Raw genomic sequence first — 27,017 nt, forward strand, 5'->3', positions numbered from 1 at the left:
AATAACACTTGCTATGGTTAGATTTCAATCTCGTATACCAAAAAAGTATATATTCATTAAAATAGATTTTTGCTTGTAGTAGTTGTTCTGGAAGAGAAGTTTTGGCAATTTTTGGTTTAAAAGTACTTCCTTTGTTATTTACATCTTTGCTATTAAAATTTTTGGTTTATAATAAAGTATATTTATAAGATATCTGAAGAACATGTCCTTATATAACCTCAATGACATTATCATTACAATTCATTCACTACTGCTAACAATCATCTTCGTTACTCTGCTCGTCTCTGAATTATACATGTCTGTCAATAGTGTTTATTGATGTTTTAATAATTTTCACAAAACAGTCCTATTAATGAATGAGCTTTATTTCTCCTTTTAACACACATCTACAGCTGTACAAAAATACACACACATTAACAATAAATAATTTGAGATCAGTTAAGATTTAAATTATAATACCAGTTTAACTTCTAAAACATCACTATATACCATAAGTTCCAAGTCTTAACACGTTTCTAACAAATCCATAAACTATTGGGTTGAGGAATAATTCGTGAGCGTTTTTTCAAGTTAAAAAAATATATTCATAAATGAAACGCTTTCGCAAAATATTTCATGTCATTTGGTAGATATTTTTTTGCTCTAATAGATGGTGTGTTTGATTTTCATATGTCTTTAATTTTTGATTTCATTTTCAGCTCATTAAATGGAATGTCAAGTGGACAAAATCGAGCATTTTCGACACCATCTGCTTTTCGCATTTAATTTCTTGCAATTTCGTTTAAAACAATGCATACTATATACCTAGGTATTTCATGAAATAAAGTATCATAATAAATGTTTTGGGTGTAATGTGTTCATGCATTGAAGTATTGTATAGTCTTGCATGTAATGCTTGAATGAAATTATTTAAAAACGCTCACGAATTATTCATCAACCTAATACAATCTTGACAACAGCGATATACTTTCCACTTCGTACCAAATCTATTTTAGTTACTTTGTACAGTCTGGTTGTCTTTGGTTTAACTTTGATTGTGGTTTATGGAAGTATATGCTACAGTAAATGAAAATAGTCAATTACTCATTTAATCATTCGTTATCTTTCTTTCAAAAACGTAATCTAACGCTATTCTACTGCATTATCATGAAATTTAGCTATTCAATATTGTGTTAACAACATTCTCTTATAGAACTGCTTTAACTATTACATATCCTCAAAAGCAACAATGTTCACTGCCACACAGAACTTATCAAGTGTTACAGACTCACACCACCACTCAAGAAAATATTACAATTAACTATATATTCCAAACTAGCAACTTTAGGCTAGGATAACATATTAAATCATTCAAATTTTCCTTACATTCAGAGTTAGACATATGCTCTTTCACACATAAACTTTGTAGTGTTAAAAGCTCACTAAAATGTCAGAAAAAATCTAACTTTCAAAAGTTAGTGTTCCAAGATCACCAAGAAGGTGAAACTTGTTAAAAGTTAGAAGTTCACCAACTGATGCATATATCTTACTTTAGCCTCTTACAATCCAAGCTCAAAATCTCAAAAGTTAGTGTTTGCACCCTCACTAAATGTTCTAAGTTATGTTGTTATACTCCAACATTCAGAAGTTTCTAAGTGTTACAGCATCACCACAAGTTCTTAAAGTAGTAACATATCAGTGTTCTGTCAGAACCTGTCTAGCTTTTTTTTTAATAAAGCAACTACATGAATATTACACAGCTGTCAACTTCAATGAGTAGAAAAACCTGTAACTAACAATCTTACAAAACAATTATGCTATTTCTCTTTCTATGTCAAACAACATGGAATAATATAATTCACTTTATATATAATGCAGAGAGCATATACATTTACGGTTAAAGCTCTCAGAGCTTCAACTGTAAAAAAACAACAACAACAAAAACACCACATAAAAGAAATTATTTAAGAATCTAAAAAATGCTGCATTAAAAATAGCAAATAATGTTATACCATATTATGTAGAGAGGAAAAACTTAAAATTATATGAATTTTATATAGATTAATATAGTTTTAACTTTACAAAATTCTGGCTGAGCATGTAGCCTGAAAACAAGTTCTCAAGTGTTTCACCTACTGTTAGTTATCAGAATCATAACATCTTAAAGTATTTAGTGGAATATAAGGTGTGAAACTGGTGTGCAGAGATACTGCAGCTAAAATACATAGACTGAAAGAACCATTTTTAGTGAAATAAAAAACCCACCACACAACCTACTTGAATGCTACTTTCTTCAGATTCAACCTTTTAAATGCTACTAAACAAAATTAAGTAAAGTTACCAAAATAAACATTTCCACAACTACAAAACTGCTACTCTTGAAGTATTTCCACACACAAAACTAAAAATAAAATTTAAAAAGTCATATTTTGTATATTTAGTATTGATTACATATAAAATATTACTCAGCTACCTGTAAAAAAAGTGTTGACTGATGATTGTTCTGGACGTTCACAAAGGTCCAAGTAATAGTTAGCCCTCACTAGTTTTGAACCAATTGACTAGAAGAAAGGCACCTAGCCAACAGCATCCACTGCTAATTCTTGGACTAATTTAATTGAATAGTAAGATCTGATAACCATTGTTCACTATTATATCTCACCCACAGCCTCAACAGAGGATTGTTGTTTTCAGTAACAGAAGGTAAAATATGGATTTTCAGACCCACACTTAAAAACTGTAACTATTAAGACATGCCCAGCTTAGTATTAGAACAAAATAAAAAATACAGTAAATACTGTTTAAAAGCTTGATAAGTTAGGAATGCCTTATCAGTCTCTAAAATAATGCTTCTATCAAGAAGTACAACTGAATATACAAAGCTGTACTTTTACTTTGTTACAAACAAAATATTATCCTAAAGACAAATGACTTGCATGTCAATAAAATTAATTTTCCTCATTTACATTACTAATGCCTGAATGATCTCAAAGAACATGAAGTACAGATTTCCTTGGAATGTAAATACTTATCATCCAAAGAACATGAAGTACAGATTTCCTTGGAATGTAAATACTTATCATCCAAAGAACATGAAGTACAGATTTCCTTGGAATGTAAATACTTATCATCCAAAGAACATGAAGTACAGATTTCCTTGGAATGTAAATACTTATCATCCAAAGAACATGAAGTACAGATTTCCTTGGAATGTAAATACTTATCATCAATCATTCTTCCAAAGTAACTCATCCTTTTTATGCTTATTGTCAAATATTAAAGATACAAACTTAGTCCTTGTCTAAAACCCAAAGGAACATTTAAGAAACTAAAACTCACATTTAGTGTTATGGTTTGTATTTAAATTAATACCATATACAAACATTTGATCTAATGTGTTTTACAATATTCTTCACCATTAATGATAAGGTTGTACTTGTAACCTAATAAAACATCCACAAGTTTAAGGTTTGAACTTTTTTTACCGTGTGGTTCTGTATACAGAAAATAATTAACATAAGCAAATGATAAAGTCCTTGTCAGTAGTTAACATTCTGATTACTGGGAAAAAAAAGCAAATTACTAGTTTACATTTCTTTGGTCACAAGCTACATATGTAAACATATATTCTTAGGCCTAGCTGATTTTGTACATTTCACAACCATTCTCGAGCCCAGTTAACTTAAATATACAGCTTATAAACTGTCATGTTCACATAAAGTTAACTTAAACATATTTTCACAAACCAACATCCTTCAGCCCAGTCAAATATTAACTACCTTTATCTGTAGTCCTACATAATGTAACATATACCAAATTACACCCCAAAGCATGTAAACCTGGATTTCAAGAAACATTTTATTACAAAAATAGGAGCTTGTAAGTAAACTAATTGGAACTTAAGTGGTTTTCAATTTCAAAGATAATCTCTGAGGTTCTATCCCAGGGTTTTGAAACAAAATAAATTTAAAAGTATTCACAGTTCCTAAACAACAACATATATACAAACATGATACTGGATACCAATACTGTAATTATATTGGAATCAGGTTCACAAATTGTTCAACATCTATCTTAAATATAACAGCTGTTTTTTCATTTTTGTTTCATTACGTAGCACATTTTATTGGATAATGTTAAATATATTAAAACTAAGGAAATGTTACATTTTGTATTACTAGTGAAGCAGTATCAATTGCTACATCAAATTTTTAATGCTTAACAAACATTAAACTTGAAAAAGTTTACAACTTTCTGGATATATAATTCATGTGTTCTCCTGCAAGATTCACTCAACATAATGTTCACAATATCAAATTAAACATAACTGGTCCCAAAGGGGAAGAAACACACTGGAATATTTTACAACTTTAAAACAAATACAAGTACAAAAACAGAATAAAATATATTTACTTTTAACAATACATTAACAAAAGCTCTTGAGAAATGTTTTTGTTTGGTAGGGAAAACTAATAAATGGCAAATTTCTTTAAAATAATTCAATATAAGGAGCATTTATATAATTAATACTTGTATACAATAACTTCTTAAAGCTGAATTAATGTATATCTACTTAAGTAAGAGATCTAAAATACTCTACACTGAAAAAGCACATTAAAAATGCTTATCACTGATGAACAACAAGTAATCTGAAGAATGTTAGACCACCACAACTCAATCCAATTTACATAAAACATGTATTACACAAAGTTACATACCATTATACGATTTCACAAGACAACACGCAACACTTTGGTCTATTTTCACAATAACAACATCTACAATAAACTAAGCAAGATATTACAGGCAATTAGTTTGGTCTATTTAAAAGCTTAATACCAATATAGAAATTCATAAATACTTCTTTAAATTCATGCTGTAAATTACAAATTCAAAGAGTAGATACCTACAAGAAACTTGATGATTAAAATACTGACCAATGCATTTCACAGCTTTCATTATGATACAAATAGTTTATATTTAAAAAGCTAAAAACTAACAGTACAATAAGTACCAACAAGAAGTAAACTACTGCATAATTCTATTGTCTACTACATAATACAGCAAAAACTATCAGCCTTATTGATATAATCCAATTTCATATGCAGCTATATTAATAGCTATGTTAAAACATACAAACAAAACTTTGGAAACATTTATCCACTGGTGTTATTATGCTTTCTTTAAAGTTTGTAAGTAATGAAAAAGAATTTGTCATAAGCAAGTTAAAAATTGGATTTGCAGATTTCAGCACAACCATATTTCTCTAAACATTTAATAACTTGTATCCTAAACTAGTAGCCCTTTTACTGAAAATAAACTCTTGACCTCAAAAAATTTAAGAATGCCAAAATAACACCTTTTAACAGTTGTCTTTGATTAACAATTTGTGTACATCAGAAAACCATTATACTGGCAGTAGTTTTAGAAACTTATGATGCTTTCAATTAACAACACATTGCAAAAATACATTTTTTTATGTTTTAACACTTACCTGCTGTAACAAATGCATAAGTAAGCTACAATCTGTATCTTCCATTACATTTACAATGCCTTTAAAAGCACATACTTTGAAAATATTGTTATAATCAATATAAGAATACAGCAGTTTTTATTAATATACTGTAACTAATATTAACAATATTTGGCATGTCTGATAATTAAACCCAACAGTTTGAAACTTCTTAGGCTATCTTTGAATATTAATTTGTACTTCATTCCTACTCCTGTTAATTACTAACACATAAAAAAGAAAAATAAACATCCTTTATCAAGTTCATTTGTCACACTTTTGGAGTCCATTAATTAAAAAAAAATTAATATCTCTTATATGAAATAATCATATTGCTACTTAATCTTGACTTTGACTTATATATAAAACTCTCAATTTCAACTTTACTCTTCCATAACAAAACATTAAAAAAAGTTATACTATTCTACTTTAAAACACCAGCAGTAATCTTAATTTTCAAGGTGACATTGTGTGTGCATATTCTATATATATATATATTTTTTTTTCCAGTAAAAGGGCTCATGTTAATAAAATATCTAATGATTATTCATAAAACTTAGTAACTGTGGTAATGTTAAGAAGGAAGACTAAAGTCCTGGTCAATTATAGATCAGTGTCATACCAAGCTGCCACTTGATCAGGACTTTCATCTGAATTTGCTGATGAAACCATTGGTGTCAATTCCAATATCACTGTTGAATCTACTGCTCCATAGTCATTACATCCTCGTTCATGTCTCGATCCTGTCACGAGAAACCAATGAGAAGTCACAATAAAATGTCAACATTATGACCTAAGTTAAACTTTAGTTCTTGATCTAAGTTGCCTACAATTTCTCACATGGAAATCTAATGTTAACATTATAATACACTAGCTTTCATGGAGTCTGCACCTTACAGTTACACTTTTAACATCTAAATTGTCTTAGAAACTGCAGTGGAGAAAACCTTTTTTTTTTTTATTACTTTGCTCTCTTACAATACATGCATATAGAAATGTGAATCAGCAACTACACCACAGGTCTTAACACATACAAGATGCATAACAGTTTAAGAACTAATTTACAGAAAGTACATTTTCCATTTTGTAAAGAATATATTCAGGCAGTTTCTAACAAGATTTTGCATTAATCTTGTGTCTTCCATCACATTCTAAACAATATCCAACATACTGGTTTCTGCTTTTATCTAGTTGGTAATATTTTTATACAATAAAATATGAACACAATAATGCTACAAAATGACAAGCACTTCAATAATCAAACGTCTGTAGCAATTACATCTTCACATAAGTGAACTTAGTTATAGAATAGAAAAATACTTATGAATTAAGAAATAACTCTTCTAAGTTAATTAGAACATTATCTCAAATAACTATAACTTCACAAAGGTGAACTGTAGGTTATAATATAAAACAAGAATAATTAGTAAGAAATGTCCTTTATTAACTCATTAAGATAATGGCATCATTCACAAATCACAACTTAGTAACTGATAAAGATATGACTAATTATTAGCTCCTGTGTTTATAAGAAAACAAAGTATTAAAATAGTTATCAATTTTGAATCCACTTCTTACATTCAGTTTAGAAGGGCCATCTGTAGTTTATCATGGACGAACTTAAAATGAGTTATCAATTTTGAATCCATTCCTCACACTTCAATGTTCATACAGGTGAGCTGCAGATTATAAGCAGACCCAGAAAGAATACATAATCCCAAATTTTTTTATGAAAAAGTGCAGAATACATTTATTGTCCCAGAATATGCAAAAAGTAGAATTCTCATGGAATTCAAATGATTCATCAGCCCTGTCCTCAATACTATACATTAAAGTGTGATATGTGTTGATTATAAAAAAAGTATTAAACTCTTACATTTTACTAGGTATACAATTAACTTAAAATTTCAACCTCATGGATAAATTTTCATTTTACGTCACAAGGTTTAATTAAAAAAAAAGTACATTCCAGTAAGTTTCATATTACTTTATTCATTAAAAAATGCAGTCTATAAAATAAAATGACATATGTTCTGCAAAATTTACATAAAACATTCTAGAGAATGTCAAAACAAATTCTCAAAACATTTCACCTGGGCCTGTTTATAAAAATCAATTATCCATTTCAAAACCACTCCTCACCAATTTATCTTAATCAGGATGAGATATGTATCATGAAAAATATACTTCTTATATTAATTATTATATTTAAATCAATTAAAATTGGAAGAATTTTTAATCCACTTTTACCTATTTAACCTTAGTGTTAAAGGATGGTCTGTAGATCATTAAGGATAATTACAAATTATTTATTCAATAAAGATAAATCTTAATGAGCCCATAAAGAACTACTAGTACACAGCTGACAATTACAACTTTAAAAAGGTTAATTATTGGTAATAGATAAACAAATTATCAAAAACTGCATACCAGAGATTAAGCATCCTCAGAGATATAGAGCTCAAAAAAGAAGGAAAAAAGGTACTTGTTAGTACATACACATCTTAAGACAAGAAACAGACACAATGCATGTTAATTTCTAGTGGGTTTAATCAGAATACTTTTACAAAAGAATTAGCACAAACATGAAAAGCATTAAGAAAGGGCAACTTCAAAAGAAAGTTAAGTACAAATACAAGCTAATGAGAAGTCAGTAACTGAGGTTCAACCTCACAGTAACATTATTTGTTAAGTTAAAGTTCTGATTAATTAGTAATTGCCAAGCAAAATATTTTATTGTAGTTTACACAAAACCATTACTGTGATAATTTTACAAAATTAAATTACGAATAAACTCCAATGCCAAAAATAAGAAACATTACATTTGAACACTGTAATGTGTGAAACATTACACACATAATATGAAAACTTCAAATGTTAATAATTAGTTGCTTGTAAACTTTCTTCAAATATTTAGTTGATCATGTCTACAAGTATGCTGACAGATGTCTCTGTGTTATTACAGTATACTATCACACAACCATTATACAAAACCAAGTGAATTAGCAATAGAGATCATTTTATTTAGCATCTTACTTTGTTTAGGATAACTGCCATCAGCCCTGTCATCACCATACCTATCTCCCTGGTTTTCCAAATACATTTTGTTCCGATACATTTCATCTGGATTTCGAGGATTTCCTTCTCTTCCATGGTTCTGAAAACAAAATTTTAAAAATGGTATCCTCAGTACAAAATTTTGAGATCAAAATGATTGACCTTTGGCAACATAATTAATTCACAATCTTTCAAAATTAACTTACACAGTTTAAGGTTTTGTTAATGAAGCAGAAAGAGTTCATAAAGCAAATAGAAATATCATCAACTTACTGTTGGCCCCCAAGGTGCAGATTCTCTAAAGAGAGAGTTCGTCAGTTCAGCTGAAAGTCTCTTCTGATACTCTGGTGGCTTGCCTTGGGACATTCTATACAACACAGCAGCTGCATATACAGCTGAAAAAAATAAAAAAAATTGAACAATGTGGAATTGTACACCCGTTCCATGATAACCAATAAAGAATGAATGAAGTTTTCCAGTAAGTTATTTAAACAGATGTTTTCCAGTAAGTTATTGTTATACAGTAACAAATGTTTCTCAATTTCCATAAAATGCTGGGAACATACAAAGACACAGTTGATCCACCTAACTAATAACTTTCAGAATTAACAACAGATGAGCTTTCCATCACTATTTCTGTAAAGCATAGCTGTTGACTAAATGCACTGTTGAAATACACATTGATGATTGTGATATCTATTGCTTTTCTTGACACATTAAAAAAGTACTTATCAATGTTAGCTAAATACACCAAGTTTAATACCTTATCAAATTTTTTCATTATCCTACACTGAAAAAGTATTTTTGATAGATACTTACCCTTACTCACAAAAGGTTTTCATGATAAATGGTTGCCCTCTATATTTTCAAACTTTTTGTTTGCCACTAGCCTCAATATTCCCACCTACCCCTACATGTTTAATGTGATACAGCTGTGCTATAGCATACAAAAGCATGAGACAACCCTCCACCAACAGGAGAGCAACATACTATACTGGCACAACTGTGTCCATTGGATTACAAAGTCTAACTTCATTCCAAGCTTAGGCATCAAGAAAAAAAAAACAACCACCAAAAATGGTAAGGAAGGGTTGAAAGTGTGAGAGGAAGAACATGTCTGTTGGAAATACATTTTCTGCATAAGAAAATTATAATTTCCAATACAATACCTTACCTCTTCTTACATAACTAGAATCACACATTGACAGAGCTGTTACTGTCTAGGGTATGTCAGGACACAATTGGTAGATCATCTAAAACCTGAAGGCATCATCTGACCCACATAAGAAAGGAGGTTCTCTACCATTTACCTTAAAAACTCAGGAACCAGAAAGGAAGGAACACATTCACCCCAAGAACCCAAACTACCATATGTGTATATCCAACATGATCAACACCTTTCCTCCTGGGAACAACATTCAGATGACAGTAGAAAAGTGGAATGCAATAGAGATTAACACAAAACACAAAAACATATGACACTGGGAATGTATCATCCAGTTCATAAAAGGAAGAGGGTCCCAACCCACACATATATAAGGTTTTATGTCAAATGATCCAGTCCAACCCCATACCATCCAAGAATCAATACCCAGGCAGTGGTAGAATAAGGGTGAAATAAACTATGGTGGATCATCTCTAGTCCATGACTAAATGGTTTAAGATATTCCACTTTTGGTCTGCAATGTTAGGAGGATGATGCACCATCAACACTGGCATAACACCATCACTCTACTCTCAAGTGAGTAATATTATGCACATTCATAATGAAGCCTCCATGGTCCACTATCTCAGTGACTAAAAGCTGGTAAGTGGTAAGGACTCCCATATTCCACTGAAAGAAAGATGGGAATGCATTAGACAGTCTGAAAATAAACAGCACCAGAAAAAGTACAATGAGTGACCACGAAACCCTATTTTTAAATGCAGGCTATTCCTGATTCATTCAACCAAAGGAGCAACAAGGAGAGGCAGCAATCCCCTTTTGCTTCATTCATGCTAATCCATGAACATATGGTTTAGGTGGACATGTTTATGATGTAAAACACAAGAAAAAGCCTACAACTTATCTTGAAGAATGCCTCATCTCAACAGTAAGCATTAAGGACTTTATTGGCCATGCAATGCAGATTTAAGAATACACCTGGACAGCCATCACTTGCAACTGAAGGGAAGCCAACCATAAGTATAAAGGACCCTGTAATAAAAATACTGGTGAGTAAAGTAACATTACCAACCTCTAGTTGCACTCTACCATGTAAGACTGTAACAGGAGGCAGACAAAATCCAGTTGATGAGAAGACAGCCAAATGATGTAAATAATGCAAGAAAAAACAAAACAGCTTGTATGATACACTCAAATGGATGACAAAAATCAGGAGGCAGGGACGTGGTGACATGACAGACCTGAAAAATGCAAAGTTCCGAAAAGAATAAGGGGAAATAAGCCAAATGAGTAAGTTGATAAATCTAGCTGACAAAAGTAACTGAAGAAAGGCTCTAGATATAATAGGATACCAGTGGATAAAGAGTTAGAAACCATGGAAGGAAGCTGTACATAACCCATAGCATTATAAAGATCAGACTGGACACAGGAATCAAACAGGATGAGAATAGTAATACAAATAAGAAATAGAGGGTATGAAAATAGGAGTGAATGCAAAATTACCCTCACAAGCTACTGAAGTATTGGAAAGAAAAATCATAACGGTGGAGGATGATATAGGTGCAGTGGTGGAGGATGCCAGATAACCACATGCCAAAAAGATGAGGAAATAGGTTTTCAAGGAAAGGTAGTATAGGGAACAAACCATCATAGGTTCGAATAGGGGAAAGGTCAGGGCTTGTATAACTATATTCAGAAGAATCCAGTGCTGTAAAAGAGAGGATTGGGGAGTGCAAAGGATGTGAAAGGAGCTAAATAAAATGGAAATGACAGGAAAGGAAAAATATAATGGAACTTTGAAAAATTAAAGGTAGAGGACAAGATCATTCGATAGCCTGCAATAGTCAACACAGAAAAAACACTGGCAAACAATCATCTGAAGAAGTTGGAAAGGTTGGGAATAGTGGGGAAAGTAGAAATAAGGCCACAACAGAGCAAACAATGGCACAAAAAAAACCCTGCCATCTGTGCTGATACTTGGATAATGAGAAAGGATGGACCATATGAGAAATAAAGGATGCCACCTATGTGGAAAGACTAGTCATTCCTGCAAGGGACTGGACAAAAGACACACACGAAGCCAGAGTATGAGAAAGTATGGATGAAACGGGGATCCATGGCAAGGTCCCATTGATCATGTACAGCCCACTGAAGAATCCTTATGTGGGCCTGACCCAAGGAAGTAAGGTCTTCCAAGTCTCTAAAAGTGATAGAATCTCCCATGTAGTTAAAGCAGGAAAGAATTGTGCTTTCTGTATTGTCCAGATCCACAGACCACAGTTGAACCAGAGAAGCCTGGGTACAACTGAAGTAGAAATTGAAAAGAACCTTTAGATAAACAAGATATTGTGTTGGTCACATGATAGACTTCTCTGAGTTTATCAACCAACCTACTTGTACACTTCTCTGAGAACAAAATGACGTCAGGGAAAAAGAAACTGCTAATTAGGAATCTAGAAGAAGCCAGTCGTCAATGTAATATAGAAAACAAAATTCTTGTGAGTGAAGTCATTTAGCAAACACCTTGACCACACAAAAAAAATATAAGGGACCAAGGCCACCTTGAATGGAAAAATTCAGAATTGGCAGACCCAATTCTCATGGACAAACTGATGGAACCAACAAGATGCTGTGTGTGTGGGAATGCTGAGACATGCAATGGACTCATAGATCTTCATCATTCGCAAACCTGGAGTAAACACCCATCAAAAGAGATAGAAACAACTTCATGGTGAATCAGGGATGAACTACGTAGCAATTCAGACAGGAATGGTTGATAATCAGCTTCCAGTCCTCTGCCTTTCTGAGTACAACAAACAATTCAGAATAGAACACTTGAAGGAACTGAGCCATAGGTTCTATAACCCCTTTGGAAAGAATGTCCAAAATTGGAAAATGGATATGGGATTCTGAGGAGGAGAGAAAGGAAGTAGGAAAGGAAATAAAGGGAGGAGATGCATAAAAAAGAAGGAAAAGTCCTGATAAGACTTATACCCAAGTTTGTAGTAAATTCTTTCCATTTGTGGAAATAATTTTACAACCTGACAACTAAGTGCCCTGTGTCAACCTAACAGTCACTAATATTATTGGTGAAAAATACTACAACAATTTGCTTCCGAAAAAGGAGCAGAATAGTAGGGATGAAATACAGGTATAGAAGCAGGTTAAGACTGTGACAGGCAAGTGGGCAGAGAGGATAGGGAATAATGAGGATGGATTAATTCTACAAAAGACCCAATGGACTCGGGAATAACTCTAAGAATGGACCAACGAGAAAGGGTACCATGCATAATTCTCTTACTGAAATAAGTCATAAATGCACCTGTTTCAAAAGGGCATCTCTTCCCACAAAATCCCAACAACACAGGAGTCAAACGTGAAGGGAGAGGGCCAAGGAAGACAAATGCACCAACATGCACAACAACAGGAAACAACCATCTTCCAAAAACTCCTCAGAGGAATGATGGACAGCCTTGGACAAAAAATGAAGGATGGAAGTTAAGGTCAAAGAAAGGCAGAAGAACAGTGCCTGGGAGAAATGGACTGAGGTATCAGGATCAAACCCCAAATGAGGACTAAAGAATCCTAAAATGAATTTAAAGTACAATGGTAGGCCAAAGAATGAGCCTCAGAAGAGCAAGGGAGATGCAGTATGCTAATGCCCAAACTGGTTGGCAAAGTACTCAGCATGGATCTTGACATTGGGAGAGGGATGGAAAACAAACAATTACACAGAATAAGTGGAAGTATTAAAGCTAATGGCAAACAAAAAATAGAGCATCAAGAGAACAGCATTACTTGAGAAAAGCTAATATGTTAGAGGAGGAGGTAGGGTTTTGTTTGGTAAAAATATTCTGTTGATTTTAACAAATCTTTCAGTGGACAAATACTTAAGTTATTTTGTGTTTTATCAGAGAAACACAAGTAGTGACCATACCTACAGCTTCATTGCTAGAGTACAACAAGTCACTTAGTGGAGCAGTAGCACCTTCTGCTTCAACTTGTTCTGCTCCTTCCTTGTCAGCAGAAATTTCACAAAGCACACCTGCAGCCACACGTTGAACATTTTCTATATCACTATATAAAAGCTGAAAAAAAATAAAGCTCTGTCACATGCTTCAGCAAACTGTTTCATTTTAAAAAAAACAAATATTCCTACATACCACACACAAAACAAAAGTTTAAAGTTCATTGTAACATTTACTAACTACAGTCATTGTGCCCTCTAAGAAACTATTCATATCAAAGAAGTTAACAAAAGGTCCACCAAGCATTTTGTTTAGGTGGCAAAGAGTAGTTATTAATGCAGACAAAATTGTTTTTAAACTTTCTAGAAGCAAAAAACACAGTTATGCACAGCTAAATCCCAAGAAAGTAATAAACACACTTACCTGTAAAAAAAGAAATTAAAAGAAAGTAGCATTCTCTTTGAACTACTAAGTTTATTTAGTAAACAAATATGTTGAATTAAAATATTTGTTATACAGCATAGATTCAGAAGGAAAAAACAAAAATGGGAAAAACTGTGCTCACCACAATTGTTTAGCTCAAGCTTCACAAACCAAAGTGCAAATAAAATTTAAAAAGGCCTATTTATAATGTCTCCTAAGGTTTTAGATTAGAAAGGCTTCAGCTTGGCAAATTATAAATATTGTGGAGAATTATTAAAATTTATAAAAACTTGTTACAATCTTATCGTATAAATAAATGTACATCTGCCAATACACATACAGAAAGGAATTAAGGTTTTTCAATACTGAAAACGTATAACCATAGTTCTTACACATTAGATTTTCCTAGTTTTGTGCTGTTCTCTATATGATAATTGTTTTTGCTTGCCATTAGCCTTGTGGTTTCCACCTAAACTCACATGTTCTCAAGTGCTACTGCTATGCTGTAACAATGTAACAACAACAGAAATGTAACATACCCTCCTAATGCAGCTAGATCTCTCTATATTGATTGTTCAATCATAACTTTGAGATCAGCTTAAAAAGATGCACTGATGGGTGGGAATTGTGAGAAGAAGTATCTAAGATGGGGGGAAGGGAGATGTATTGGTAAGTTCATCTCTAGCCCAAAACTAGGTAGCACTGAAAATTTGGGAGTGGAATTTGTCATGCTCAGGATTCAGAATCCTCCATGATCTATCATCTTAGTAACTAGAAATTCTACTAGAAGAAAGAGTGAAAGTGCAAAAGAGAGCCAGGAGGAATGCAACACCTCAAAAAAGTGCAATTCAACTAAAATCAGAGGGATTAGCAGCTATCCTGACACTTCTTTACTTATGATGGACCACAAGTAGGTACGAGATCTGTTCAAAAAATACGCGAGACTGTTTGAATTGCATGGCTCCAGTTGGTTCCAGGGAATCCGCTTGGTATCACTAGGTTCGCACAGATTAGCTGATTACGACGCCATTTCCCGATTGCAGATATCTTCATTTGTGTATTAGCTACGCGGTTTTAAATGAAGTGCAATTTTTTCATTTGGCAGATTTCAGAATGAATGACCTGAAGGAGCAACCACTTGCTGTAAAATTTTGTGTTAAACTTGGAAAATCTGCGACTGAAACTTTTGCTATGCTTAACACGGCTTACGATGATGTTACTATGAAGTGTACGGCATGTTTCAAGTGGCATGAACGTTTTAAGGATGGTTGACAGTCCATTGAAGATGATGAGCGTCCTGGACGTCCTTCCACATCAACTGACGACCCACACGTAAACAAAATCAACACCCTGGTGCGAGCAAATCGACGTCTGACTGTCAGGGAGCTTGCTGAAGAGTGTGGGATATCAGTTGGATCTTGTTACGAGTTTTGACCGAAAAATGCACCTTGTTGCTGCGGAATTTGTGCCACGCCTGATGACGGACGAACAAAAAGCCCATCGCGTCCAGGTTTGTCAGGAACTGCTTGATCTTTCAGAAGAAGATGAAAACTTCTTGTCAAGGATCATAACAGGTGATGAATCATGGGTTTATGGTTATGACATTGAAACGAAGGTCCAATTGTCCCAGTGGATGGGTGAAACATCCCCCAGACCCAAAAAAGCTTGCCAAGTTCGATCCAAGGTCAAGGTGATGCTGACAGTTTTCTTCGACGCTAAGGGTGTTGTTCACTACGAGTACCTCCCCAAAGGCTCCACAGTAAACCAGACTTACTACATTGAAGTTCTGAAACGTCTGAGGGATGCCATCCATCGCAAAAGGCCAGAAACGTGGAGGAGTGGCGACTGGTTTTTCCATCACGACAACGCTCCAGCCCATTCAGCCCTCAGAACTCGTGAGTTTTTGGCCAAACACTCGATCACTGTTCTTCCCCAACCCCCCTACTCACCTGACCTTGCTCCTTGCGATTTTTTCTTGTTCCCTAAACTCAAAAGACCCTTGAAAGGAAGAAGATTTGAGACGATTCCCGAGATTAAGGCAAATGCGACGAAGGAGCTGGAGGATATTACAAAAGAAGCGTACCAGGACTGTTTCAACAAGTGGAAACACCGTTGGGATAAGTGTGTTGGGGAGGAGAGTACTTTGAAGGGTCCCAGACCCGTAACTTCTAAATAAAGTACATTTTGTTTTATGACGTCAGTCCGCGTATTTTTTTAACAGACCTCGTACAGTTTGGATCAAACTTTGTTTATTTAGTAAAGAATATACCACAAGGAAACCTATAGTGGTCTTGTGGAACACCTCATCTCAACATTTAGCATTACACACCCAAACAGCAACAAGTATACACTGGCAGGCACCATATACCTTCTCAGCAGGATGTTGTGAAGGTAAAAAAAGAAAGGAAAAGAACTTTCCCAATTCAAAGCCAATAGAGTGTTTGTAAAGTAATAACTGAAGAAAGTTGAAATCCCTAGGTAAAAGAGACAGAAAATATTGTGATAAAGTAATTGAGGCAGTCCCCTTGAACAAACAATGGAATGAGCAACCAGAAAGAAAGATGTTAGAGTTGGTGAAAGTAAAACTGAAAGAATCAACATGAATCTATATCCAAAGAAACAAAGCTAGATAGATGAGCTGCTGTAGCCATCCTGTCACATACAAAACACTCTTTATTGTAGGTGTATTTAATTAATTTATTTTGTGAGTTAATATTTCATGATTGTTTAGTGTGTTTTTTTTTATAACAAGAGAATTAAAGATGATGATTGTTGGAAGTTGTGTTTTCAAGTTATTATTTTGAGGCTATTTAGCATCACATGCAATCCATTGTGTCAGGGATATAGAGATTTGTAGAAGACCTAAGTGATAAGATGTATAAATAATAGCCAGAAGACAGACAGAGAGTTGGAAGAGAGCCAAAAGCAAAAGCAAGTTAAAGAGTTTCAGTAAGAGAAAAGTTATAAAACAAAGTTAACTGTCATGGAAGTCATTAATCTAATGGTTGCTATGTTAAAGTGAGATTAAGTTATTTGACATTTTAGAAGAATAATTTGTCTCATCAAAGGGTGTTCTAAAGCAATTAGACAGGCCTGTGCAAACTCTGACAAAAAGCTAATGATTATTTGGAAGTAGATTTATATGTAAAAAGCACATATTTATTAAAAGCAGGCCTACATACGAAAAAGCAGATGAGTATCAGAAGTTCAAGATACAACTGCTGTAATTCAACAAACACATAAATGAATTATACAAAGGTACTAATTTAATGAAAACAGAAAGAAAAAAAATTCAGCTTATGAACTGAGTTCTAAAGCAATTGAATTAACCTTAATGGGCTTTTGACAAGAAGAGAACTGTATAGTATTTAAGATAAATTTAGCTTGTTTTGAAAAATTATTTTAAAACATGCAAAGTGCATGCTGTTCATTTGTCAGCAAATTTATCACCAAGAAGTCACAGACACTTGCTGTAGATGAATCCTTAGCCCAACACATCCATTTATTTAACTATATATACTATAAAAAAGTAAGTTTCCTGACACATCCCATGAGGGATGGGAGAAATACCTTGAGGAGATAAGGGATTCCAAAAGAATAAATACATGGGAGCATGAAGAGTGAAAAGGGATACTGTAGGTCAAGTAGCAATGAACTACATAAATCAAACTACATGAGAAAATGATCCAGATTAAAACAAGATGAAAAGTTGTCATATGGATGGAAGAGAAATAGGAATGAACGTACTGTTCCTCACATGAACTGTAGACACTGTATGGAGAAAAGCATGGACAAGTTAACAAAGAATAAAAGAACACTGACAAGTAATACAGGAAGCATCTCAATGACATACACTACATACACAACTTTCCTACAGCTACAGGCAAAAAAAAAAGGTCTTAAGTAAAAGATAACAGAAGGCATAAGAGAATAAAAGCTCAAAGACAGGAAGGAAAAAAGGTGTGGAGAACAACATTCATGTTACATTCAGGAAGGAATATAGGATAAGTAAAATAAAAAGAACAAAAGATTATAGAAAATACAGAACAGGAGAAAACCTGACAATAAAGGAAAGACCCAAAAGTATTAGATAAAACTGCCTTTTAGTCAGCAATGTTAGAAAGTGATAAGCCTTGGTCAAATAGCCACATAAAACTTGGAAAGATGTGAGATTGAATTGAAGGATGAAATGGCAAAAAAGCATGATGTAGAAACCAACCATTTTCTTGAGAGCCAAGGATGGAGAAAAAATGAATGGAACAAGAAAGAAGGAAGGCTATACATGAAAAGTGTGTAGAATGTCTCACAAAGGACTTGACAAAATCCATATGTGAAGTTGGACTCTCCCACACTACCAGATGTGGGACAGAGAACTGAGACTGAAGGAGTGGTAAGTTTGACAGAAGTACAGGATGAGGAGAAAGCCAAAGAAAGTTCAATAAAGGAACTGTAATTGAACAGAGCAGTACAGAATAATTAGAAGTATGTGACATGGAATGTCCTAAACAAGTGAAAGCACATGAGAGAGAAAATGCATAGGAGGGTAGTCAGAGAGAAAATGGCTCTGACTAAACATATCCATAGCTAGAGCTGAGTGATGAATAAAAAAAAAGAAAGAAACACAGTGTTGAGTTGAGTAGCACAAGCAAGCATCTAGAAGAAGAGTGCCCACACAAGACCACAACTGATGATACACCAGAGAATGTTGATGGGCCACTCCATGTATAACATTTTGTCAGGCCTTAAGAGATAACCCATGACACGATTCAGGGCATCTAGAATATAACTAGCCATACATGCTAGTTATAACAAGAAATACATGCAAAGAACAGACCTAAACAATAGAAGTCGAGGATATGGAAACAGATAAAGTGAGACTGAGTGTTCTTCTGGCAACTGATATAGGACACAACCACAGAGTTGACTGTATGAATCATCACTAGACTTCCATGAACCATCATAAGAAAATTATCCACAGCTTGATGTACTACCAAATGTTCTAACACATTGATCCAAATGTACAAAAGAAGGAAGAGGAACTCCATCTATTGTACTGGTTGTATAAAGTCACAAAGTGAAATCTCTGACTAAGGTTTGTTTGTTTTTCATATAGCAAAGCCACAAAGAGCTATCTGCTTAGCCCACCGAGGGGAATCGAACCCCTGATTTTAGCGTTGTAAACTCTGACTAAGGAAGGATAGTGGAGGAAGACAAGATCCCAAGAGAAAATCCAGTGATCATGCAGAGTCCATTGTAGATGGGATACTAACTCCTGTGGAAGCTCAAGTCTCCATAAGGAAAATGAATCTCCTGCACAATGAGAGAGAAAGAGGATGAGGCATGGGAAGCTAATTTCTCCTTGTCTCTCAAAAGAAGAGGAGAAGGCTGGACCCTGTGAAGAAGCAAACTGAAAAACAACCAAATGAAAGAGATACTGAATGCAAGATGCAACTTCTTTAAGTTGACCAACTCAAATGCAGTGCCTCCTGAAGGAGGAGAAGAGGACAGCCATAGGAAACTTGTTTGAATGAAGCCAAGAGCTGTGATGAAAAAGTCCCCATGCTAAATAAATGGAGGTTGAGAAACTGACTGAGACATAAAATATCTATTACTGAACACTTGTATACTGGGAACAACTAAAAGATAGGAATAAGATCTCAGAAAAGGATGAAAAACCTGTCTCATAACATTTTTAACCATTTAATCAAATACTACCACATACCGATGCTGGTAAGAAACATGATTAGTACCTCTGCAAACAGAGGTTAAAGAACTATAAACCACATTAAACAGATCCAACTGATGCTGAGCCTATAGAATAGTTATTGCCAAGACTGAAAACACTGGAATCTTCAAGCAGTGTGAGGACAGAGGAGAACAAACAGAAACAGAAAGCAAGAACAGGAAGAGGAAAAGGAGGAGGACAAGAAACAGAAAGAGGCAAACAAATGGTCATGGGGAAGATGGAAAACCACTGAAGAAAACATAAAACATGACATGCAGCCCCAACATGGGACTTCAGAGAAATAAGCATTCCAGTAAAATCATACTGGCATATGAAAGGACCCAGACAAAAGCATATGATATCAAAAAGAATGCAAAGGCACTTGAGTAAGAAGGACATAATGTCCCAGTAACCTCTAGCAATTTATGAACCAAATATAAAATGATAAGATAAAAGAAAAATAAACAGAGAAGAAAAGTGAATGAGAATCTATTGAAAACCACTCATAGGAATGATGGATTACCTCCGAAGGAGGGTGAATGGAGAAAAAATAACACAAAAGGGTAGAGTGTAAGATGGCCTAGTTGAAGAAAGGTAATACAATATGAATGTGATGCTTAACCATGAGGTAACAATAGAAGAACTGCAAGATATGCATACAACAAACGTAGTAAAAGTTATAACATATAGACTAGCTTATCTGGATAGGAAGTAAAAAACATCAAAGTAAGAAACAGGGAATGAAGTATAAAGTGAAGGAAAGAAACATAATTCAGAAACTCAGTTCCACAATTACAAAAAAGGCTTAGGTACATTTAAGAAAGCACAAGTACACAATTAGGCAGTGATAAATGGTGGGAAAAAACAGTAACATGCCTTTCATCAGGAACTAAGAAACATAAGCAGAGGTATATCAGGAACAAAGAAAGTCCAAGCTACATGAAAGACCCCACCACACAAAAGCCACCTCTACCTCAACAATCAAAGATAAACCCAACATCAATTTAGTTATTAGGCTAGTGTGAACAACATCTTATCTCACACCAGACAAAGTGGAAGTTATTGAGACTCATGAAATAATAAAAGGTAAATAAACTGCCAAAAATCTGCAGGTGCATAAGGCATTAGAAAACAAAAATTTAACAATATACAGGGTGTTTGGAAAGTCACTGTTCACTTATATATTTATTAACAGACAAAAATGCACAGTGACTTTTCGAACACCCTGTATTTACACAACAGGCCTTTGTAAATACTTCCACTAAAAAAACAAACAAACCAACTACAACCAGAAAGTTCACAAGCAAAAAAGACAAAAGTAATTAACATGAGTGCTAAATGAAGAAGTGATGATTTAACAATCAGTACATAAAGAAAGTCAGCTGCATTAGCACACTGTACAAAATGGCCCGTAAGTCCCTACCCATCCATATGTTATGTTATATTCAATTACGCATGTATTATAAATGTGTTTCTTTTTTTTTCAGAGAAATATGGCCGATATAAGCCCATTTACACTTGAAGAGCGTATTGTGACAAGTACGTGGGTACATGAACGCAAGAATATTGGTGACACCCTGGATACAATAACTGGCAAATTTAGAGAAAGATTCAATAAGGATCCACCAACATGAAAAACGATGTCAAATTGGGAGAGCAAATTGTTTGAAACTGGCAATATTAAGGATGCACCTCGTTCAGGAAGACCAGTTAAATGTAGAGAGTCATGTGCTGGTGTGGAAGAGTCAGTAATTAACTCACCAGTAAAGTCGACAAAGAAAAGATCAGCTGAACTTGGTACCCCTGCTAGCAACCATACAGACCTTTATGAAAAAGGACATGAGAGTTAAAGCATGGCAACCCACATTTGTGAATGAACTAAGTGATGCTGATAGAGAAAATAGAAAACTGGCGTGTGATGGGTTACTGCGAATCTTCATTACGATCCATTCTCGAGGAAAGGTGATGTTTACTGATGAGTGCGCAATTTAGTGGGAGTCGAGCACAAAATGTTTACTTCTGGGCAAAGGAGAATCCTCATTATTATGAAGAAATTGAATACAACACCCGCATACCATGATGTGAGCAGCACTTAACGCACGTCATGTTATTGGACCATACTTCTTTGACGAGTCAGTAAACCATACCTCATATCTAAACATGTCACAACAATGATTTATACCGAAACTCGATAAACTTGGAATCAGAGAGGAGGTTTGGTATCAACAAGATGGAGCTCTGGCTCATTATGCCCTCACTGTGCGAGATTATCTTAATGACACTTTTCCAGACAAATGGATTGGTTGTGGTTCTGTAACATCCCCGGCACCCACGAAATGGCCCGCAAGAAGTCCGGAATTGACAACGTGTGATAACACTCTTTGGGGATACATAAAGGATATTGTATCTAAACAATGTTATAATGCTAATGATGAGTTGAAGGCAGCTGTTACTGCAGCATTTGGAACAATAACCCCTGCTATGTTGAGGAAAATGTCTCACAGTACACGGCATTGCATAATATTATGCAGCGAGAATGAGGGACAGCACACAGATACACTAGTTACATAAAATATATGGATGGGTAGGGACTTACAGGCCATCCTGTATTGCACTCCTATTGTTAGAAGGTTGTTGTATGCTACAATGCAGTAATAACACGTGGAAACACTAGTTTAGATGAAAGCCTCAAAACATATAAAAGGACAGTACAAAATCAAAAAAAGTCACAATGTGAGACAATATTAAAAAATACAAGTTTACATAAACATACTTGAACAAATATAGGAATAATCTGATGAGCCGTTATAAGAGCTCTGTTATGAGGGTCCCGAGCAAGGATGTGTAAAGCTCCTACTGCATTCTCTACTATCTCATCCATCTGAACACCATCAGGGTTAACATCACTCTCACTTGCAGGACTAGATCGTTCCTGTTTAAAGTAGTCATTTATTTATTAACTTTCACAAAATCATCTCCAGATAAAAGATATCAAACCAATTTGTAGCTTACAAGTAAGAATATTCAGTTAAAAGTGCTGAATATAAAAAGTTTTAATTTTCTTTTGGACTTTTCAAGTTGTAGTTTATGGATTATTATGCATGATTTTTTTAAAGTAGACATTTCACAAGGTGCTTCTAAATATATACATTCTGTTAAAAATTTTAATTTTAATATACCTAGAACTGTAGCAAATTTGTACTAAATAATGCATGCTTAAAATTCATACATTGTACAACTTGTTTTTGTCATGGTGTACCTCAACTAACAATTATACATATCAATACTAAAAAGTAATTAAAGAAACTATTTATTATAACCCTGGCTTCTAAACCTTAAAACGTTCAAACAAAAATTTTTAATAACTGTCACATCTTTAACTTGCACACTTCATAAAATGTATTGGTTAGTACATTTTACTACAATATAACTAAATTACATGATTATTACAATTTAAATACCTCAAAAGTTACTTACATAACTTACCTAGTACACTTTATAATGACTTGATAAATACAAGTTTTTTTTCACACAGATGATAAAATTCTAAAACCAAAAAAAAAAGTTTAACTGCACTTTTACATACTGAAAGCTTAAATGGTTTAATTTAACCACATTCTTATCATACTACCTCTTACGTTTCCTCTAATGAATAAATATTATAAGTATGCTATTAACCAGAAATACTTAACTTTCTTCAGCAGGTTATATTCTGTCTGATACCTATAAATAACCCACCTTCTGAGTGACCATGTAAGACTTCACTAACAACTGGATCAAAGTTGGTATTGTCCCATGCTCACGAAGAGGTATCTGATTTGCTGGGCAGACAGCCAAGTTACGTATCAGCCCAATAACAGCCTAAAAGAAAAAAAAATTAGGCCTATCTTATCACTTTTAACATACTAATAAGTAATTCACAGAATAAAGCATACTATTATAAAGAATTTAACCATTATTCACTTGGGATTTTTTCTCTCATAAAATTTAACTTAGAAAATTAATAATTAAAAAATAGAAAGTACTAGAAGAGAGAAAAAGCAAAATTTTCAATCTTTAAAATTTCAAAGCACATATTAAGTTTATTAAGTAATTGCAACAGTATGTGTATGTCCAAAACTTCAAAACATCAATGTGCATTATTAATATTTATAAAATGTAATTTCATTTAAAACAAAAATCATAAAGTCCTTTAAACAGTCCTTTTATTTACTGTTAAAGTAGTAATAAATATGAAGAGAATAAATATTGGCAAGTCTATGAGGTCTGTTCAAAAAATACGCGGACTGACGTCATAAAACAAAATGTACTTTATTTAGAAGTTACAGGTCTGAGACCCCTTCAAAGTACTCTCCTCCCCAACGCACACACTTATCCCAATGGTGTTTCCACTTGTTGAAACAGTCCTGGTACGCTTCTTTTGTAATGTCCTCCAGCTCCTTCTTCGCATTTGCCTTAATCTCGGGAATCGTCTCAAATCTTCTTCCTTTCAAGGGTCTTTTGAGTTTAGGGAACAAGAAAAAATCGCAAGGAGCAAGGTCAGGTGAGTAGGGGGGTGGGGAAGAACAGTGATCGAGTGTTTGACCAAAAACTCACGAGTTCTGAGGGCTGAATTTCGCAGCAACGTGGTGCACCTTCAATTTTTCGGTCAAACTCTCGTAACAAGATCCAACTGATATCCCACACTCTTCAGCAAGCTCCCTGACAGTCAGACGTCGACTTGCCTGCACTAGGGTGTTGATTTTGTCGACGTGTGGGTCGTCAGTTGACATGGAAGGACGTCCAGGACGCTCATCATCTTCAATGGACTGTCGACCATCCTTAAAACGTCCATGCCACTTGAAACATGCCGTACGCTTCATAGCAACATCACCATAAGCCGTGTTAAGCATAGCAAAAGTTTCAGTCACAGATTTTCCAAGTTTAACACAAAATTTCACAGCAAGTCGTTGCTCCTTCAGGTCATTCATTCTGAAATCCGCCAAACGAAAAAATCGCACTTCACTTAAAACCGCATAGCTAATACACAAATGAAGATATCTGCAATCGGGAAATGGCGTCGTAATCAGCTGATCTGTGCAAACCTAGCGACACCAAGCGGATTCCCCTGGAACCAACTGGAGCCGTGCAATTCAAACAGTCCGCGTATTTTTTGAACAGCCATCGTATATTTTCTTTCAAATGTTTAAGAGGTTTATGAAAAAAATGGATTTATCCTGTAATTATAGTAATTCAGTAACAAATCCTCACTTCTAAAAATATAAATCTATATATAAATACAAGTACTATTGCTCAGTTTAACAGTGAAAAGAAAAACAAAAATTATTTTCACCTTGACTAAAGGCCAACGACTTGGTGGATGAAGCAGTTTTACAATCACTTGAATTCCATTAATCTGTCCTATAGTATTCTGTGCTATCTCTGCTTCTGGATGACGATTTGTAAGGTGTCGAAGAGTGCAAACCTACAAGTTAGTAGTAAAGTGTCGCAATTATTAGAGTTTTGTGGTAGTAATATCAATTTTTTAAGTCATTCTGACTGTTAAATACTGTAGGCAGCAGAAAAAAATGGAGCTAAAGTATCTTTTTTTCTGTGTAAAAAATCAATGAGTTTCCTTATAAAGCTCTCAACTGATAAATCAATAGCAATCCATATTATTACTGAAATTCTCACTATGGGCTTGGTGGTATACACGAACCCTATGACTCCAAAGTGATCATTAGAGTTTCCACACAACAACTTAATATGTTTGCATATTTTCACAATATTTGACAAGCTTTCAGTAAACATAAGCCTTTTGTACACAAAAAAATCAGATTTTTTAATTAACTCTTAATACAGACTTGTTCAACATGACCAACTATGTGACATCTTTGTACTCATACAAAGCTTCTATATATCTCATAATATCAACTTTTAATACAATATATATACATATTTTTACAAAATTTAGCAGTTTCTCAAGTGAACATCACAAAGCTATTTACATACAAAAAATCATTTTTTCTGTGAAGTATTTTAAACCCACTAAAAAGATTTGTCTGCAAATACATCAAGTATTTGTTTTAAATAGTCAATATGCAAAGCAATTTCCATTAAAGATTAAAAATACTTTTCTTCATCTCAGAAACCTAAAATTTCATTTGTATAATCTCTAAAACCTCCTAAATAAATTTCAAATGTGTTTTCAGTAAAACTTCATATTTTATCTGTTATTTTCTCTACTTTAACTCTATAAAATGTTTTTCAATTTTACTGACTTAATAAACACCACACAAAAAAATTTAAATGAATCTAAATTACCCTGTTTTTCTAATTTGTGTGACTTCTACCTAAAATTTTTCTGGCTTTCTCTAATTATGCAAAAAGAACAGTTACAAAAGTATCCAAACTATTCATTATCTTTCCCATAGAAAATGAAGCTTGTATTGAAGGAGAAACTGACAATTATTCATTTAAAAAACAGTGTTATACATCATTTGACAGATGAAAACCTTGGCTTTCTATTAAGAGTGTATATGACACTGTAGACATGTCTTAGACAGTTTTGTGGTCAAAAAAAGATAACAATTGAGCTTTTTGGTCTAAATTCCATGCATTATATCTGGTGCAAGCCCAACATAGCACATCATCCAGTCGGTACTAACCCAACTGTTTAGCATGGTAATGGCAGCATAATTTTATAGGGATGTTTCTCATCAGTATGGACTGGAAAGCTTGTCAGGATTGAGGAGCCAATAAACAGTGCAAAGTACAGAGTAAATCTGCTTGAATCAGCTAAGAATCTAAAACTAGATGAAACATTCACATGACCAAAGCTACATTGGAGTAGTTTCAAAATATCCTGGAGTGAGCAATTCAAAGTCCTGACTTGAATCCAATAAAAAAATTTATGAAGAGACAAAGATTGCAATCCATCAATGATATTCCACAAACTTTTCAGAATTGGAGCAATTTTGCCAGAAAGAATGGGCAAAAGTTAGCATTTTACTATACTGAAAATACACTTCCGATAAATACGTGCCTCTTCTCATAAGATAGCTTTTCTTGATTAGCACAGTACAAATTTTCAATGCATGCCACTAGCCTTTTATTTTTCACCATATGCAAATTATCATGCACCAGCTCTCCACACAATATGAGCACAAACACCACTGCTACTGTAAGCAGCTCTCTCATCATATCTGC

The 27,017-nt window shown here is 34.0% G+C and overlaps 1 protein-coding gene across 6 annotated transcripts in view; it reads right to left on the reverse strand.

The window, feature by feature from the left end:
* Window positions 1–346: 346 nt before the first annotated feature.
* LOC143225759 (catenin beta-like) overlaps window positions 347–27,017 on the reverse strand; it is a 66,262-nt gene continuing 39,591 nt past the window's right edge. For 5 of the 6 annotated variants that reach the window (XM_076455713.1, XM_076455715.1, XM_076455714.1 and 2 more), the window contains 7 exons: window positions 25,162–25,293; window positions 23,568–23,690; window positions 22,603–22,761; window positions 13,651–13,801; window positions 8,822–8,943; window positions 8,528–8,648; window positions 347–6,234 (listed from right to left, as the gene is read on the reverse strand). In XM_076455713.1, the coding sequence (XP_076311828.1) occupies window positions 6,095–6,234; window positions 8,528–8,648; window positions 8,822–8,943; window positions 13,651–13,801; window positions 22,603–22,761; window positions 23,568–23,690; window positions 25,162–25,293 (948 nt within the window). In that variant the 3' untranslated portion in view covers window positions 347–6,094. Of the gene's footprint in view, window positions 6,235–7,921; window positions 7,952–8,527; window positions 8,649–8,821; window positions 8,944–13,650; window positions 13,802–22,602; window positions 22,762–23,567; window positions 23,691–25,161; window positions 25,294–27,017 lie in introns of all 6 variants that reach the window. The other variant, XM_076455718.1, reaches the window with a different exon arrangement.

Source organism: Tachypleus tridentatus, chromosome 9, assembly GCF_004210375.1.
Source record: "Tachypleus tridentatus isolate NWPU-2018 chromosome 9, ASM421037v1, whole genome shotgun sequence".
Lineage (NCBI taxonomy): Eukaryota > Metazoa > Arthropoda > Merostomata > Xiphosura > Limulidae > Tachypleus > Tachypleus tridentatus.